Here is a 17,020-nt window from a genome sequence, read left to right as displayed (position 1 = left end):
AATAAGAAGTATTATAGTCACAAAAAATTTTTACAAAAATAAATTTACAAACTGATATGACTTCATATCATACGTTAGATTAATTTTACAATAAAAATGACTTTACAATCTAAGTCTAACGTTATTGTTATACTAATCATTAGTTTTTGTCATTGTTGAAGTATGTATCATAGGCAAACCTTAAACATTTCTCCTTTATGAATAAAATAAATACAAATATACTAACAACACCAATGCTGCGACATATGTTACACTATTGCAAACTTAAATGGTTTTATTGCAAACTTGGTAAATGGCACACACTTCATACTATTAAGTATGGTTTGTATAGTGAGATGAGATGAGATGCTTTTAAATGAATTGAATAAAATATTGTTAGAATATTATTTTTTAATATTATTATTGCTTTAAGATTTGAAAAAGTTGAATTGTTTATTATATTTTGTATGAGAATTTGAAAAAATTGTAATGATAAAATGAGATGAGATGAAATCATCTCTAAATCCAAACACGGTCATATCTTTCTTATCGGCTTGTAAATAGTATAATTATTTTTCTCAAATTATGGAAACTGTTGACTTTTAATTTGGTTGAAGTATTTTTTTTTATTAATTCTTGACAGTCTTTGACCGTTTGAGCTAAATTAATGGGTATACAAAGAAATCTTTCCTTTTGATTTTCAGTTTTAAGCATACTAATGATATCTCTATCTCTCAAGAATCCTCAGAACTTCTTCACATTACTTTTTTTTCATCGTTCGAGTAAGTCACACAATTCACACCATCCTTGTGTGGCCGTCATGGCTACTTTGAAATTAGGGATATCAATTTGCATCGGGTTATTTGAATTGGTATTAGATTATTTGAATTGGGATCATCAATCAGCGAATCCTAATCCAACCTGAATAACAAAATATATTAGTCGAATTCAGGTCATTCGAGTTCGTGTCAAGTCAAGTGCGATTTTTATGCCTCGTTTGTTTATACAGATAAAATGATATAAGATGAGATGTAAGTTAAATAAAATATTATTAGAATATAATTTTGTAATAGGCCAATGCTAGGGAACCCGATTTGGGCTCTCCTTTTTTTTGCCCGATTGGGCATTTTATTTTATTTTTAGTTTTTTTTACTTAGTGATTAAGAAAATATTGTTTAATATTATTGTGAATTTATTTAATTTTTTAAAAATATTTAAAAGTGTTAAAAAAATGATGTGAAAAAAAAAATCAAAATCACTAAGTTAAAAAAAAACTAAAAAATAATAAAATGCCCAATCGGGCAAAAAAAAAGGGAGCCCAAATTGGGCTCCCTAGCATTTTTCTTTATAATATTAATTATATTTTAAGATTTAAAAAAATTAAATTATTTATTGTACTTTTATGTGTGAATTTAAAAAATTATAATAATTAATTGAGATTAGATTAGATAGTTTGTGAAACGAGGCCTAAATCTTTTTACCACTCTTTAAAATGGTAAAAACATTCCTCTTGAGTAGTAATTATTATACGTATTTTTCATGAATAATTTCTTTAGTTGCTTTGTCACTCATCTAAGGCATATGCCGACAACATTGATAGGATTACAAATATATTATAAATTTAAAAAGTTTTAATTTTCATAAATCTAAAGATATATTATATACTAAAAACAAGAAAATTATTTATAGGCCTAAACATAAAATTTTGAAAATTTTGAGAGGAGAAGAAGATTCTCTATCTCATGAAAATCGTGTCTTCAATTCGTACCGTTTCATTAAATATATGTCTTACATATTAATATGAATTCACGGTTTGATGTGTAAACTTACTTACAAGAAGACTTTTTCTTTACAATTTATCTACTGCTTCCTCATAAAATATAATTTTTTTCAAATTTTAGATACATAAAATCAAAATCAAAAATCAAATTTAAAAAAAAAAATTATTTTATTCAATAATAGTTCAAGAACAGTAAATTGGTCGGAAGTTTATCATTTCTCTATTCGAATTGACTGAAAAATGATTAGATTAATAATTATGTCAATTAAACTTGTCTCAAATTTAATTCGGCCCTAATTTTATTATTTCATGTCAGAAAAAAGTTGTCTTAAAATTTGCTAAAGTAACAAAAATTTAATGTATATTCACTTTTTGAGCTCTGTTAATATGATTGGTTAGAATTTTTTTATTTTTAATACGCAAAAATACAGTGGGAACAAAACTATAAAAGTACACGGTTGCAGTGGCACTCCTCGTAATTTTGAGAACGAACCCTGACCAGTTAAGAACTACTCCCTCTTTATTTAGCTCACGACCAGCCTCGCCTGCTGCAGGGCTCAACACTCTATCGACTTCGGTTCACGACTATTCCCGTTTGGATCCCGAGAAAAACTTTACCTTGTTTCTTCCGACTTATGTGAAGCAACTTTTATTTTTATTTTTTCGGCTGGAGAGTATTCTAGGAAAGAGCAGTAGCTGAAAATGACGTCGGGAGCGAGAATGCCAACGTGGAAGGAGAGGGAGAACAACAAGAGGAGGGAGCGGAGGAGGCGAGCCTTCGCCGCGAAGATCTACACCGGTCTCCGGATGTACGGGAACTACAAGCTCCCGAAGCATTGCGACAACAACGAGGTCCTCAAAGCTCTCTGCAACGAGGCTGGTTGGACCGTCGAAGAAGACGGCACCACCTACCGAAAGGTAGAGAAACGAATTCCAACTTTACCTTTTTCTTTTCTTCTCTCCCAAGCTTTCCTGTCCCCGCAAGTTAGCAAATTGTTGTGGAGCTGGGATGAAATCCGCTGCTGGTGATATCAGATTGCATTTTTTTTTTATTTCATTTTTTGTTTAAAATTGTGAGCTTTTTGAGGTGCGATCTGTGGGTGGCGGTGAGTTTTCTTTCTTGTTCTTCCGAAATGGCCAACGTTCATCGGGCACGTTAGGCGTGTGGTGCTGATCGACGGCGGAGATGGATTTATCTTTTGCTGTCTTTCTATCGAGATTAGCAGCGTTCAGTTGTATTTCCTTTTTCTCGTTGAGTGCACGAAACACGAAGATTCTGTTTTTAGGATTCGCCCTCTGCTATGAATCGGAAGATACACCGAGACAGAGAGTCATAGAGACCACGCAGAAACTTTATAACGGGACGAAAGAGCCCGCCGTTATGACTCAAACTCCTCAGCACTGCTACTCCCACTCCCAAGCATTGAAGAGGCCGTCTCGTCAATTAGGACTACCAATCCATCGTCGAGATTTGTGAACTTCCACACCACTTTGTTTTAATTCGCACCAAATGGTTTCTTCTTTTACTTTTTTTCTCAGTCTGTCCGGAGATTTTTTTTTATTTCCGAGCAATTTGCCACTGCAAGGCGACTGAGCCACCTCCCCACTCGGTGCGTTGTTAGGGGCTTTCTGTCGGGAAAAGGGAACTTTCAATGACCAACGAGCCAATAGGGACTACCCCTTTTTGTGGGTAATTGATTACCTTTCCGAGATTCCCGGGTAATTTGGCACCGAGTAATACTTTCCTCAAAGGTGATTGAGAGCGTGGCATTTTGATGGCTTGTGGGGGCGGTGTTCTTTTTAAATAGGTTGGATGGTTTTGTTTGCTGTTTCAATTGGGAAAGAGAGATTTTCGAATCCTTGGATACCGTCAAGTTGTTAGTTTTTTATAGGAGGAAAGTGGGCCTGTCCCTAGATTAGGGAGCATGTGGTAGGGGTGATAGGGTGCGTGTTCCATGCACACAATTGTTGACATATCTCTCTTTCAGAAATGGTTTTTGTCTAATAGCAATCACATGATTGCCATCATACCTTAAATACTACTGTATCCCAAAGTCCTCTTATTGTCGTGGGTATGGAGTAATAATCCTCTACATTTTATAGGAAAGTTTAGGAAGATAGTGTTTTTAAAATTTTAACCACTATGTTTTTAATTAAATAATGCATAATTTATAGAATTACAACAACTTATGGCCTAACCTAATAACAACAATGCTTTCCAATTAGCATGACTAATCAAATGAAATAAAGCAGCTCGATATGACCCAATACCTAGAGTTAACATCATATTACCCAATTGAGACATTGCAAAATAGGCTAAACTTCTCTTAATATCTTTTTTTTGATAAGTAAACAAATTTTATTGATTGATGAATAGGCATAGCCATGTACAGAAAAAAGGAGGAAGAAGCCGATCTACAAGAAAAATTCCTGCTGCTGCCATAGTAGCAGCATGTATAAGAGCTGAAATAGTAATGTTACTTTGTGTGCCTTCTTATTATTTTCTGTTGCAATTGCTAAATATGCTCAATTCCCCCTTCTTGTATGGTTACCTGACGCTAGTGGTATATTAGACCGTAATTTATTTATTTATTGTGAAGTAGATATGGCGCAAAACAATAAGAGACAATAGTTTGTAAGTTAGTTTTTTATACTTGGCTTTGTAGACCTAGTATTTACCATCTCTACACGCGATTATTATAAGTGCTTGCTAGGGTTTGGAACTGGCTTAGTGTAATATAATGAGAAGGTTAATGTTGTATTGTAGACTACTCATGGTCTGTGGGGCAGGAAGCGGTAGCTTTGAGGGGTGACAAAAACCAGCAATCAAATTATTTGTCAGGGAGAATGGGTAGAACAAATGATACGAGGGTCTTGATACCATAATGAGACCGTAGGTGATAGAAATATTGTTTTCTAACTGGTTTCTTTGATTATACTTTGTTCTGGGGCTTGGGGTTTCTTCCCTTTTGAAAATTTTGGTGCCTTTATTAAATGATCCCATTTTAGTCTGCATGGCATTTTAAGATGCAATTTCATTATCTTGTGGAGAAAAATATTGGAGTATCTGCCTCATCCTCAGGACTGAATATTGTTGTTCAGTTTCAATGAATAAAATTAAATGTTGTCATACTTTTAGTTTCAATTCTGATAGCAGCTACCATTCACCATAATTCCCCATTTATAAGCATAAACTATTTTGTAGAAGTGTGTATAAATACCAGTGGGCAATCAAGTTACTATGGAGGCTTGAAATATTTTTAGTTTTTCTGATGGTTAATTATACCCTAGCCAAACGTTTTCTTGGTAATTTTGAGTGTTTTTGCCCTTGACATGATCGGTTAATTTATTTTGTTTTTCTTGAGGAACAGATATTTCAAACCACGAGAAATTCTTGCAAAGTATCAGAAAAAAGGAGGGGGGGGGGGGGGGGGGGGATGCTAGGGGTATTATTTGATAGCACATTAAATTGTAATTCCCAAGAGATGAATAATGAGGGTTAACAACCTTCTCTAATAGGACTGTTAAAGTTGTTATGAAAATCTGTCAGCAGTCTAAGGCTGTTCAGTCTAGTCTGTATCTTACCACTGTATGATTTTGAATTATTTGGCTCAGCTGTAGTGAGCAACAGCTATTTTTTGCCTTTTTCCAGGGATGTAAACCTGTGAAACGAATGGACATTATGGGTGGATCAACTTCTGCTAGTCCATGCTCGTCATTCCAACCGAGTCCATGTGCTTCTTACAATCCAAGTCCTGCCTCATCTTCCTTCCCGAGCCCAGTCTCATCCCATTATGCTGCAAAGGCCAACGGTAATGCTGATGCCGATTCTCTCATTCCATGGCTGAAAAACCTCTCATCAGGATCATCATCAGCTTCATCCAAGCTTTCCCATGATCTTCATGTCCATGGGGGTTCTATCAGTGCTCCAGTTACCCCTCCATTGAGCTCCCCAACATCTCGAACTCCTAGGACTAAAAATGACTGGGATGACCCATCTGCAACCCCATCATGGGCTGGGCAGCACTATTCTTTCCTGCCCTCATCTACCCCACCAAGTCCTCGCCATCAGGTCCTGCCTGATTCAAGGTGGTTTGCTGGTATACAAATCTCCCAAAGCGGCCCAGCATCCCCTACATTCAGCCTTGTAGCACGAAACCCCTTTGGCTTTATGGAGGAGGCGTTATCAGGTGGAGGGTCTCGGATGTGGACTCCCGGGCAGAGTGGCACATGCTCTCCTGCAGTAGCTGCAGGCATTGATCACACCGCAGATGTTCCAATGTCAGATGGAATTGCAACTGAATTTGCATTTGGCAGTAACACAACTGGGTTGGTGAAGCCCTGGGAAGGAGAAAGGATCCACGAGGAATGCATATCTGATGATCTTGAACTCACACTCGGGAACACTAGAACTAGGTATCTTTCAATATATCATGGCTATAAGATGCAATAATTCCTGGTTTACTTCCTTTTCCGTTTATTAATGATTGCTTTTGTGGTGCAGGTAGAGAGGCTCGATAGCAGTTGGTATGGGCTTCTTGGTTTGGGTCTACCTTCTCGTGCAAAAGTTTCATTTGACAAGGCATGCCAGTTAGAAAAGTACATCGAGTAGGAGCAGCCTTTTTTTTTTTTTTTTTTTTTTGTCCACTATTTTTCTTTTCCTTCATTTTTCTGTTAATTTTTCCCCCGATCAAAAGGGAGAGAGCCAAAAGTAAATTATAAATAGTTCATGGTTGTTTTGCTTTGCCCTTAGTTCGATTTTTTTATTCCAATATTCGTGTTTATTTATTTTTCCCTCTGAGACGAACTTTTATTATTACTGGAGTGATTTGAGGAATGTGTGTGATTGAAAGGGATTTTGAATGTCTGGATTAGCTCAAAATGGATTGGCGATAGCCTTTACTGGTTGCCATTGATGCTTAATGTTGTTCCTCCTCTGCCTACAGTTGCAGTTTAATCTGTGCATGTCTGCTCTCTCTCTCTCTCTCTCTCTCGATTATACTTTCAACTTTGTTAAGTGTATTTAGTCTAAAAATCACGTTTTTCATGAATCGTCCTTGCATATTTTTCACTTGAACTGATCGTGTACTGCGTATGAGCTCGCACATACAAAACATAGTGGAGTTTATACTTAATGGTGAGAAGTGATGACTGCATGCCATGTGTAACATATACTAGCTGTAATTCTCTGGTAATGTGCGGATAATTATTAAGTTTTTAATGCTATTATATTTCCCTACCTCTATCATAATCATGAGAATCTTGACATACTTGTTACGCATAAAGAGAGTGGGGACTTCTAAAGAGAAATGCATCAACATGTTGCCCATCTGTGTTGGCCATTGGACCTAGACCATCATGGTTCAAAAGAATAACGCGAAAGTCAAAACTGCAAGAGATGCGAAGAATTGGGCTTTGCATAGAAATCTGGGCTCGTTTGTTTTTAAAGATGAGATGAAATGAGATGAGATTAAAGTTAAAAAATTGAATAAAATATTGTTAGAATATATTTTTTAATATTATTTTTGTTTTGAAATTTAAAAAAGTTGAATTGTTTGTTTTATTTTGTGTGGAGATTTGAGAAAGTTGTAATGATGAAGTGAGATGAGATGAGATGAGATGAGATACTTCTTGAAAACAAACGAGGCCTAAGAGTAGCCACAAAGAGTTTATTTGACCACCACCACTACAAACATTGTTACAAAGAGTCTCGTCTCATCTATAAAATAAATGAGACCTTAAATAGAGGCTTGAGATAAAAAAAAAAATAAGTGAAAGTTAGACGATTTCCAAGTCAACTTGGAAACCGAACGATGTAGAAACAAAATACTGTTCAAATAAAAAAAAATTAATGTTGAGATGGTTATCCAATTGTTTGAATAACTTTTAATAACTTGAAAACTCGAACAGTTTTAAGGTAAAACTGAACTTAAGAGAATAAAAAACAGTAACTACTAGAAAGTGAAAAGACGAGAAGTGCAAGAGACAGTTAATGAATTGCTAATAAAGGGTAGGAGTTGATGAGAAGTGTAAGAGAGAGATATCTAAAAGACAGCAGTTGAAAAAAGGTGCAAAAGACGAGTGAATTGCTAATAAAGGGTAGAAGTTGATGAGAAGTGTAAGAGAGAAATATCTAAAAGACAGCTAATGAGGTGGCAATAAAGGGTGGAAGTTGAAAAAAGGTGCAAAAGACGAGTGAATTGCTAAGGAGGCGGAAGGAAAGGGGGGAAGTTGACAAAAAGGGCAAAAGATGAGTAATAACGTGGAAATAAATAGTACAAGTACAAATATGTTTGTATTATAATAAAGAAATAACAAAATATTTAAAAAAATAAATTAAAATAGACAATGCTAAGGTCGTATAAGAAAAAATCTTCTTGCAAGCGATTTCGTGCACTAAATCGCGTACTAATATTAAATGTAAAACATTCTTTTATTTATTTTCATAATTAAAACAGTTATGTGAGTGTTGGTACGCAGTTTGGTGTGCCAAATTGTTTGTACCTAACAAATTCCGTGGCATAATATTTTATCCCTGAGATTAGTCGGGACGCTGTTTCTGGACACCCGGTGCCAATAATTGGCATAATATTTTACGAAGAGTACGCTTCAGTTTTAATATATTGTAGCAGATACCTAATTATCCATGGGAATCAGTCGTGAGAAGTTTTGTTACGCAGTAAAGCCCCCAACAATTATACAAAAGAATCTGCTGCTTGTTTGCTAAATTTGATTTGATTTTTCTTTTTGTGTGTGTGTGTGTGTGTGTGTGTGTGTGGGTAAAAGATCAATATCAATGCCGTGTTTAGTGATGAGAGTCTTTCTCATTGTCAATGTAAGGACTGGAAGGAGGGTCTTTCCGATTGTGCAAGATTTCCAAGATTGTAGCACCAATGATAGGGTAGAATAGAGATTTTCAGCATGCGATACAGCATAGGTTTTGGAGGCCAATCAGACTAGCAAGGAGTCACTTTATTCTGCTTACTCCTGAGACTACTCTTCGGACAAGTCATGCCACACAATACTATTAGCAGGCAAACTTAAGCCATTGTTAAAAACTTTCGAGGTTTTCAGTTGTACTCGAAAGTTAAAAAGTCACCTCCCGAGTCTAAGAAAGATGGGTACAGCTCCCATCCAAAATTGTTTTTGATGTTCAAATGCATGCATGCACAGCCTGGTATGCCATGATCATCAGCAAGTGAAGGTTGGTTTTTCTCTGCACTAGAGCCATCAAATTTGGGAGTAAAAAGCTATAATATATGGAGGCCAATAGAGAAATGCCATGAACATCCAAGTTTTATGTACAATTTGCGGCAGATATGACAGGTGTTCAACCAAGTAGTTGTCACTATACATAAACATATACATTCTTTTTTTTTTTGGGGCACTTTTGGCGTATTCCCTGGGAGGATTCCCAATAGACATGCTATACATATCTTGAGTATTACTTTACATGTGTAAAGAATGGCAGCAAAGAACCTTTACAAACTGGCATACTTGACCAATGAAACTTGGCAACAAAGTCAATAATCAACTCCAATCACTCAATCCTCGAACTTCTGACACAAATCTGCAAGAGAATGATAGAGGATGGCAGCAGCAGGCGGTCTCGGCAGGGAGCCAAGAAGTATATCTAAGGCAGTCATGACTGGCTACCATAGAATCGAGAATTTTCTTTCGTACGAGTGGTGACTACACTTCCTTCAAGTGAACAACCAACAAATGCACCTGCATTTTAAACGATAATCATATTCTGCTAGTGTAAAGAAAAATTATGTGAAAAAAAGAAACTATAACAGAAACACCAACAACCAAAATAATAATAAGAATAATAATAAGCAACAACAATTAGCCTTCTGTAGATATATGCATCACTCAGATAATACACACACCTTTACTGCAGCTGTATGTATAACAAGCAGCATAACCACCATCACCAGCGCGCACATCAGCTTCAGCTGCCCTTCCTACATTTCCCACAGCTGCACTCAAACCAGCTCCGACTGAAAGATGGACAGTACTACTGAATGTCTTGATAGCCTCAGTCGTTCTCAACACAATAATGAAGTCTGTCAATTCTCCTCCAGCCTGTAGGAAGACAGAAAGATTCTCAAATTTTCAAAGGAATAGAGAACATGTTAAAAATTGAGATAAACACACTGAAAACGTAATTGCAGGTATATCAAATAGGAAAATCAAGGTTTCATTTCGAGTTGAAATACATAGATGAATGGGAGATTGATCATCTAAACAGCATAAATATCTATATGTTGGTTCAATATATACAGAGAACAAATACAGAGTTGATCAAATTTTAAAAATTGTTTTCCTTGGGAAATCTAGAAAGAGAGCATGCACTGACAGTTGATTGTATGCATCGGTACAGTCGCAGCTTCCATTCACAATACCTGGAATAGATGAAGAAAATTTACATTGAAGTTGTTAAAGATGAACTAGTTACCTGAGCCCCCAACCCACACCAAATGTAGAAATGGCAGATGGTGGGGACCACGAACCGTCTTCTCTACGAGCAACCACAAGTCCAGTTCCTATATTGTAGGTAACCATCACCCCGACTTTCACAACAGTAATGATTGCAAGGCCTTTCGCTTGCCGTAGAATGGCATCTGGAATTTTCTTCTCAGGTACCTGAGAAGTTATATGGTTTGTGATCCATAAATTAAAGAAATGAGTAAGAACTAGGAATCCAAGCAATTCAGCAAGATTACTTCACTGCAAGCATATTCAAACATGACACAACAAATTTATGGAGCAACGAATATGCAAATTCTTATCACTGTTATCAGTCACGAGTCAAGCCTAAGTTTCATTGGCAAATTTGCAATAGAGAGACCTCCAAGCTAGTAAGACAGTTGCTAGACTAATATGCCTCCTTCGAATGAAAGGTAAGAGGTGTGACAGGACCGGTTGGCAAATTTAATCGCAGACTTCAATAGAAAGTTTTAGGCAGCAGCACCGATCAAAAAACAAAAAAGAAACTTTTTGATAGGTTAAAAAAAAGGGAGTTTTAGGCAGCAGCAATTTATTATGATAAACAGACACCTTAGAACTCAAATTCTTACCTTATTATAAGACCGGATAGTGTTTGTTGCCTTATAGATCTCATATTCCATAGACTGTCCCCAAGGAAAATTAACCCATGATCTCAAAGTGCTGAGGTCTGTCAGGTCTTGGGTTGGTGACTGAGCAGCATGACTGACTTGGTCCATCAAGTAGGGCTGGACAGACTCGAGCCGAACACAGCATACATCACAGACCCGTTGGGGATCCCCAATACGAAACTTTGCAGGCAACAAGCTCCTTCCTTTAGTGCATTCACCGCAAAATATTCCTCCACAAAACCTGCAGTGATGCCTTGAACAGATGATTGGATGAAACCGCACACCACATAACATACACGCAAAAGCAGCACTGTCAGCCAACCATTTTGGTGGCTCCGCCTCAATTATTTCCCTCACATTGCCAAAATTAGTCTCTGTCAAAGTCTGGGCCATCTCTTTCCAAGCTTGTTCGAGTAGATGGCTTGAAACCAATGAGAATGTACACCTGTGGATGTCACCTGAAGCAATAGCACCCACTTTCCCACGTGCTGCAAGTAACATCTCCACCATCACATCCCACATGGTCAACTCCTTTTCTTCCCCAAGGTACTGGCCCCATCCCATGTCTCCTTCAGGGAAGTAACCCCCATTCGTGTGAAAACCTCTAGCCCACTCTTCATGCTCGTTTTCCAACATAGGTGGAACAGAAACAGGTATCCAAACCCCAGTTTCTTCAGAAAGCGGTGAATCATAAAAGAAGTATTTTCCTTGCTGCTGGTGGCCAGCTTTGCAGTCTCTTTTCTGACCGCTATCTTCCTCGGAACCTCGAGCTAACTTAGCATCACATTCTCCAGACTCATCCAATCTATTGCTTCCAATGCCAGCAGTGGATGGCATAACATCACGATCTATGTGATTTTGGAGGTCGCCATATTCAGTCTATCACCAGAATCCACAAAAGGCAACACAACATATTAATCTTATTATGTGTTCATCAAAATATTATTCAGCTTTCACAATCTATTGCATATTGGCACCCACAAAGTAGTATCAGTTCACACAAACAAAAGAGGAAAAAAACTGAAAACACTAATCTTGACTCAATTAATAAACCAATGAACTACCAACAAAAAATATGAACACCACGAGATCCTGATTCTAAATTTTCCCAAATCAATATGTAGAATACAAAAAGGACTAAGGCTATTTAACCAAACAGTGACATATTCCCTACCCAACCCTTATGCTAAAATTGCCAAATCAATATCCAAGATACAAAAATACCAAACTATTTCACCATACAGAAACAGAAACAGAAACATATATGAATCAGAATTCATGACAGCTGGAAATTATGAAAATCCCAGTCACCAAACTCAGCTTGAGACTCAAAATTTAAATTATAGCCCTCCATCTACCTAACCTATGGGAGCTTCTCCTAAGAAACCTAGCTATTTCAAAGAATTAAAGAAATCCCTAAAATCAGAAAATTTTTCTGCACCATGGACGCTGGACGACGTACTTAAAATAACCTATATTAACAGCAGATCTTAGCCACAAAAAAAGCAATCAAATTCGGACTCCAAGTATTCTGTTTCTTCATCATCCATACTCATCAAAGAAAGAACCGAAACTTATAATTCAGCAAACAGAGATAACAATATTACCGGGAAAGAATTAGAATCCGGGCAACCTATATCTTGGCCGGAGGAGAAGTTGGAATTCCTAGGGGGCGCCCGAGACTCGGTATCTTTGTGGGTTACCATCGTAGAAGTAAAATCAAGGTTCCTGTCGTTGTTCTTCTCTTCCGTAATCGATTTGAAGGAACGATACCGATGCATATAATCGATTTGAAGGAACGATTTATCCCTTCCCCAAGAGACCTAGAAATTTCAGACAACGTTGCCGTTTTGTTTACCCCAACACCCGTGTTTTGAGATTGCGTAATATTATTATTATTATTTTTAAATAATACGTTTTGCTAAGCCTATCATAAATTGTTGAGACACTCCTTTAAGATATTCGTCTATTCTATTTAACTATCGTAGCAATCTCGTGGAAAATTAATTTTTCATTTTTTAAAAATAAATTATAAATTATTTATTATTTTTAATAGAATAAACGAAAACAAAAATCAAGGTTTTCGACTAATAAGGCTGTAAATAAATCAGTCCATATGATTGCTCACTTTATACTCACTCGGCTAACTCGTATCGAGCTCGATTCGTGAAAAAAAAGCTCGATCGTGAAAACAAAAACCCGTTCGATTAGTAAATAACACACTCGATTAAATTCGACTCGACTCGGTTAAGACTTGTTAAAGCTAACTCATTCATGCCCGACTTAACTCGTTAGCTCGACTCAATTAGAACTCGTCCATAAATCATTAAATATATATAATTTATTTCTATATATTAGTATTCTTATACACACATATTTGCTTCTATACATATTAAATTTAATAACATAAGCATAATTACCTTTATAATTAAATATGTATTATATAACTTTATTACTTATGTCTAATCATTTATACCTATATATTGAATATAGTTCATAATTATATGTTAGTTAATTAAGTACTTAAAGTGATTAATTAATTATAGTATGTATTTGCTAATATGTGTAATAGTTAGTACATGGGACTTGGTACTACAATGTATAACTATATAAGAAATGTGTTCATAAAAATGTTATAATTTTATAATTCAATACAAAGTTATATATTAGTTGTAAAAATTTTATTAGATTTAATATTTTGTCTTGTAATTTGGTATTTTTAATTATTCAATTCATTCAAAAAATAAATAGAAATATATACAAGAGTACCAACAAAACTCGAGTAATAACTTGACTCAACTCGGTTTAGCTCATGCTTGTTACAGAGTACAAATAAATATCGATAAATAACTTGGTTCAAATCGAGCTCGTGTTTGATCAACTCGAACTCAACTCAGCTCAGCTCAGCTCGGCTGCTCGAAGAGCTCTCAACTTGAGCTTGAGCTTGAACTCCAGTTACTTGAGTCCAACTTGACTCGATAATCCAAAAACTTGACTCGACTCGAATCGATTATAGCCCTACCTGCTAGCAACGAGGTGACTAGATGATTTGACCATCTGTGTTGTGGGCCATTAGGGGTGTCCAGCTCATGGTGACTTGATCTAAACATCTTGTGGTGGTTAAATATAGTCAACCAAGTAATGTTAGGTACAAGCTCTAAACGTATAAACTTTGCATAAGCCTTTTGTAAAAATGTGAGTTCCATCAATAAAAAGTGAGTTTTTCATATTTTTTCATGGTAGAGTCTACTTTTTTTTTTGAAGAGCATGTGTGAGACTTGTAAATTTGAGGCTTGTATATCATTTCTCATAAATTTGGTCGTCTACGCGGTAGCTAATTCCAATCACCATAGGATGACTTGAGCTTGGCTACCATAGAAGGTGGTTGAATCTAGCCACCCCCTAGCCATAAGGCGTGCCACTATGGAAGTGATTAAGTTATTATTTATTTTATTTTATTTTTATATAACAAAAAATATTTTTTCACACGGCAGTCGCAAAGAATATGGTTTATTTATTTTTAGAAAAATTCTACTCATCATCCTCACACCACACATAATTCTTTTTTCTCTAATCAAATGTGTGATATATGGATAATAAGTAGAAGAACTCAATTAGTTTAAGAAAAATAAAACCAAAAAATAAATAAATAAGTATAGTGTGTGGGATGATGAATAGCAAAACTCTTATTTTTATTAAGTATGATAAACGAAAACTCTAACGGAGATGCTTGATTCCAAACTTATGATACGCTCATAGTACATGGTGATATTTTTTTTAAAAGGAAAAATCTATTTATCATTTTTTTTATAATCATCCTTTCAACATGCTTAGAAGTATCATGAAATGATAGATCTACAAGTAAAATATAATAAATAATTTATAATTATTTAATATCATATAATGGGATTATAAGATGATGATGGTAAAATAGATGATAAATAACACTATTCTCTTTAAAAAAAAACTATACAAGAAATCTCAAATAGGGCAAAAAATAAAGAATTACTGCTATTTATTCCTAATTTTTTATTATCTACTGTTCTATTTCCTTGAGCTATATTGTGCTGTGCTGCTGTTTACATTACGTTACGGTTCAAGACGATTGACCAAGCCCAACAAAAAGCCCAAAACGGTGCTGCCGTTTTGGTTTATGGAAAGTGAAAACCACTAGATTTGGTCTATGACTACTGCTTGGAAACAAACGAGGTAGAAAAGAAATTAGAATGCCAATCCAACAAAGACAAGAATACCGTAATTTGCTTGTATTTTCCAAAGAAATTAGAATACTAAATAATTCAATTTTTTCAAATTTTAAAACAATAATAATATTAAAAATAATATTCTAATAATATTTTATTCAACTTATTTAAAACTATCTCATCTCATCTTACTATCCAAATGAGCCCTTAATTTGTAACTAGACTATGGTTTGGTATTCCATGCAACCAAACAGATCCTGTTAAGTAACTGGGTCACTTTTCTGGCACATTTTTGCCTTTGTTTCTTTCTCCTTCGTGGATTTGATATCTTGTTCTGATTAATGAATGTAGATGATGTATGGGGTTTCGCTTTGTTTAAATTGCATGTGCTATTGAGTAATACTTTCAGACGTTATAACTTTTCTGTGAATATGCCGATATTGCTTTATAACCTATAATTTAATACCTTCCTGCAAGATGAAGTCTCCATGTGGCATTCACCCATTTTCGCAAGAGTTGTCCTTTTCTTTGGGTTTGCTTGCTTTCTTGCTTTTCTTATATTGTTTGATGAGTAAATCACTTGGTTCTGATTTTGATATTTTCAAATTTTAGGTTATATACGGTTCTGTGAAAATCTCTCTTCAAAATGATATCCGTTCTGGGGAGTTGTCATCATAATTCGCTTTACACTCTACAAGGGAAACAAGTCCTTAAGTTTAGGGGTATCTATGTTTTTTTAAAGCAAGTATTTCATTAATATAAAATGATTAAGATATATGAGAAGCGGGTGAGGTTTGTCAACATACATCCTATTACAAATAATTACAGTATGAAAAAAAATAAAGAAATCACACTTTGAGATTGAAAAATTGGTTTCCACTCATTTTCTGCAAAGGGGGCGTTGTCTTAAATAATAATTCATTTATAGACCGCTAGTCGAAATGTGTTGCTACCATTGGGTTGGTGGTGATGCATTGCAGTTTGTTGGCTTGAACTGCTCGAAGAAAGACCGATATCTTTATGCTCAAGATCTTCAATTAGAGATAGCAAGAACACAATAGGAGTTAGAAGGAACCGATTGGCACGAATAACTGAAATTCTCGCAATACTCTGTTCTGAAATCTTTTGACTAAGGAACCTGTTCCTTTTGAGTCTTGAATTTGCTCATAGTACACATGAAAGATTCTTTAAAGTGGTGGACAATGTTGGGTGGTCATGAATCTCTAAAAAATCCCAAAAGCTAGCTCAAGAGGTGAGATTTTCTCTCATACTTTTAAACTGACCACTAGCCCTTTCCGCAATTGATGTGGGATAACCCCAACAATCTCTCCCTCACATATCGGGTCATGGGTTGGAGTAGTGACAACCCATTTATCTCGTGGATTGTTGAGCCGAGACTGTTGGTAAACTTGGCTCTAATACAAGTGTTGGGTGGGCATGTTGGGTTGTGGAGCCTGATTGGTTATGTGAGCTAGAAAAGGCATAGACAGATTGTTCACTTGACTGTTGCTCGAGTTGGCGCTCGAGCGAAGCTTAGGCAGTGAGTTCACTTGAGGTGCGTTCGATAGTTGGCTCGAGCAAAGCTTGGACTAAAAGTTTGCTCGATGCTCGCTCGGCAGTTCACTTGAGCTAATGTTGGATTCGAGTGAAGTTTGGACAAAAAGTTCGCTCGATGCTTGCTTGGTAGTCCATTTGAGCCAATGTTGGATTGGCTGTTCGCTTGCGGCGTGCTCGACACCTGCTCGAGCGAAGAACCCTCTTTTGCCATATTAGGGTTTCTAGCATCGTTCACTATATATATGAATGTTATTTCATATGTTCTATGTCAATGAGTGTCCGATTGAACAGAGATAGGCAAGAGACGTCAGAGCATACTGTGTGAGAGAAAAGCCCTAGAGAGAGAGTTGGAGAGAGTTGGGATTGTGTGAGTAGAGTGA

General features: G+C 36.0%; 1 protein-coding gene and 1 pseudogene across 1 annotated transcript; one reads left to right on the top strand and one right to left on the bottom strand.

Moving 5' to 3' along the window:
- The first annotated feature begins 2,249 nt into the window (after window positions 1-2,249).
- Window positions 2,250-6,689, top strand: LOC121267510 (BES1/BZR1 homolog protein 4-like). Its single transcript, XM_041171396.1, has 3 exons — window positions 2,250-2,677; window positions 5,412-6,175; window positions 6,264-6,689. The coding sequence occupies exons 1-3, from the start codon at window positions 2,462-2,464 to the stop codon at window positions 6,265-6,267; spliced, it is 984 nt and encodes a 327-aa protein (XP_041027330.1). The 5' UTR covers window positions 2,250-2,461; the 3' UTR covers window positions 6,268-6,689.
- Window positions 6,690-9,086: 2,397 nt separating this feature from the next.
- Window positions 9,087-12,747, bottom strand: LOC121267509 (annotated as a pseudogene).
- Between the last annotated feature and the right edge of the window lie 4,273 nt (window positions 12,748-17,020).

The sequence above is a fragment of the Juglans microcarpa x Juglans regia genome, chromosome 5S (assembly GCF_004785595.1).
Source record: "Juglans microcarpa x Juglans regia isolate MS1-56 chromosome 5S, Jm3101_v1.0, whole genome shotgun sequence".
In the NCBI taxonomy this organism is placed as follows: Eukaryota; Viridiplantae; Streptophyta; class Magnoliopsida; order Fagales; family Juglandaceae; genus Juglans; species Juglans microcarpa x Juglans regia.
The sequence above is the reverse complement of the archived record's forward strand: the minus strand, read 5'-3'. Positions and strand labels throughout refer to the sequence as shown.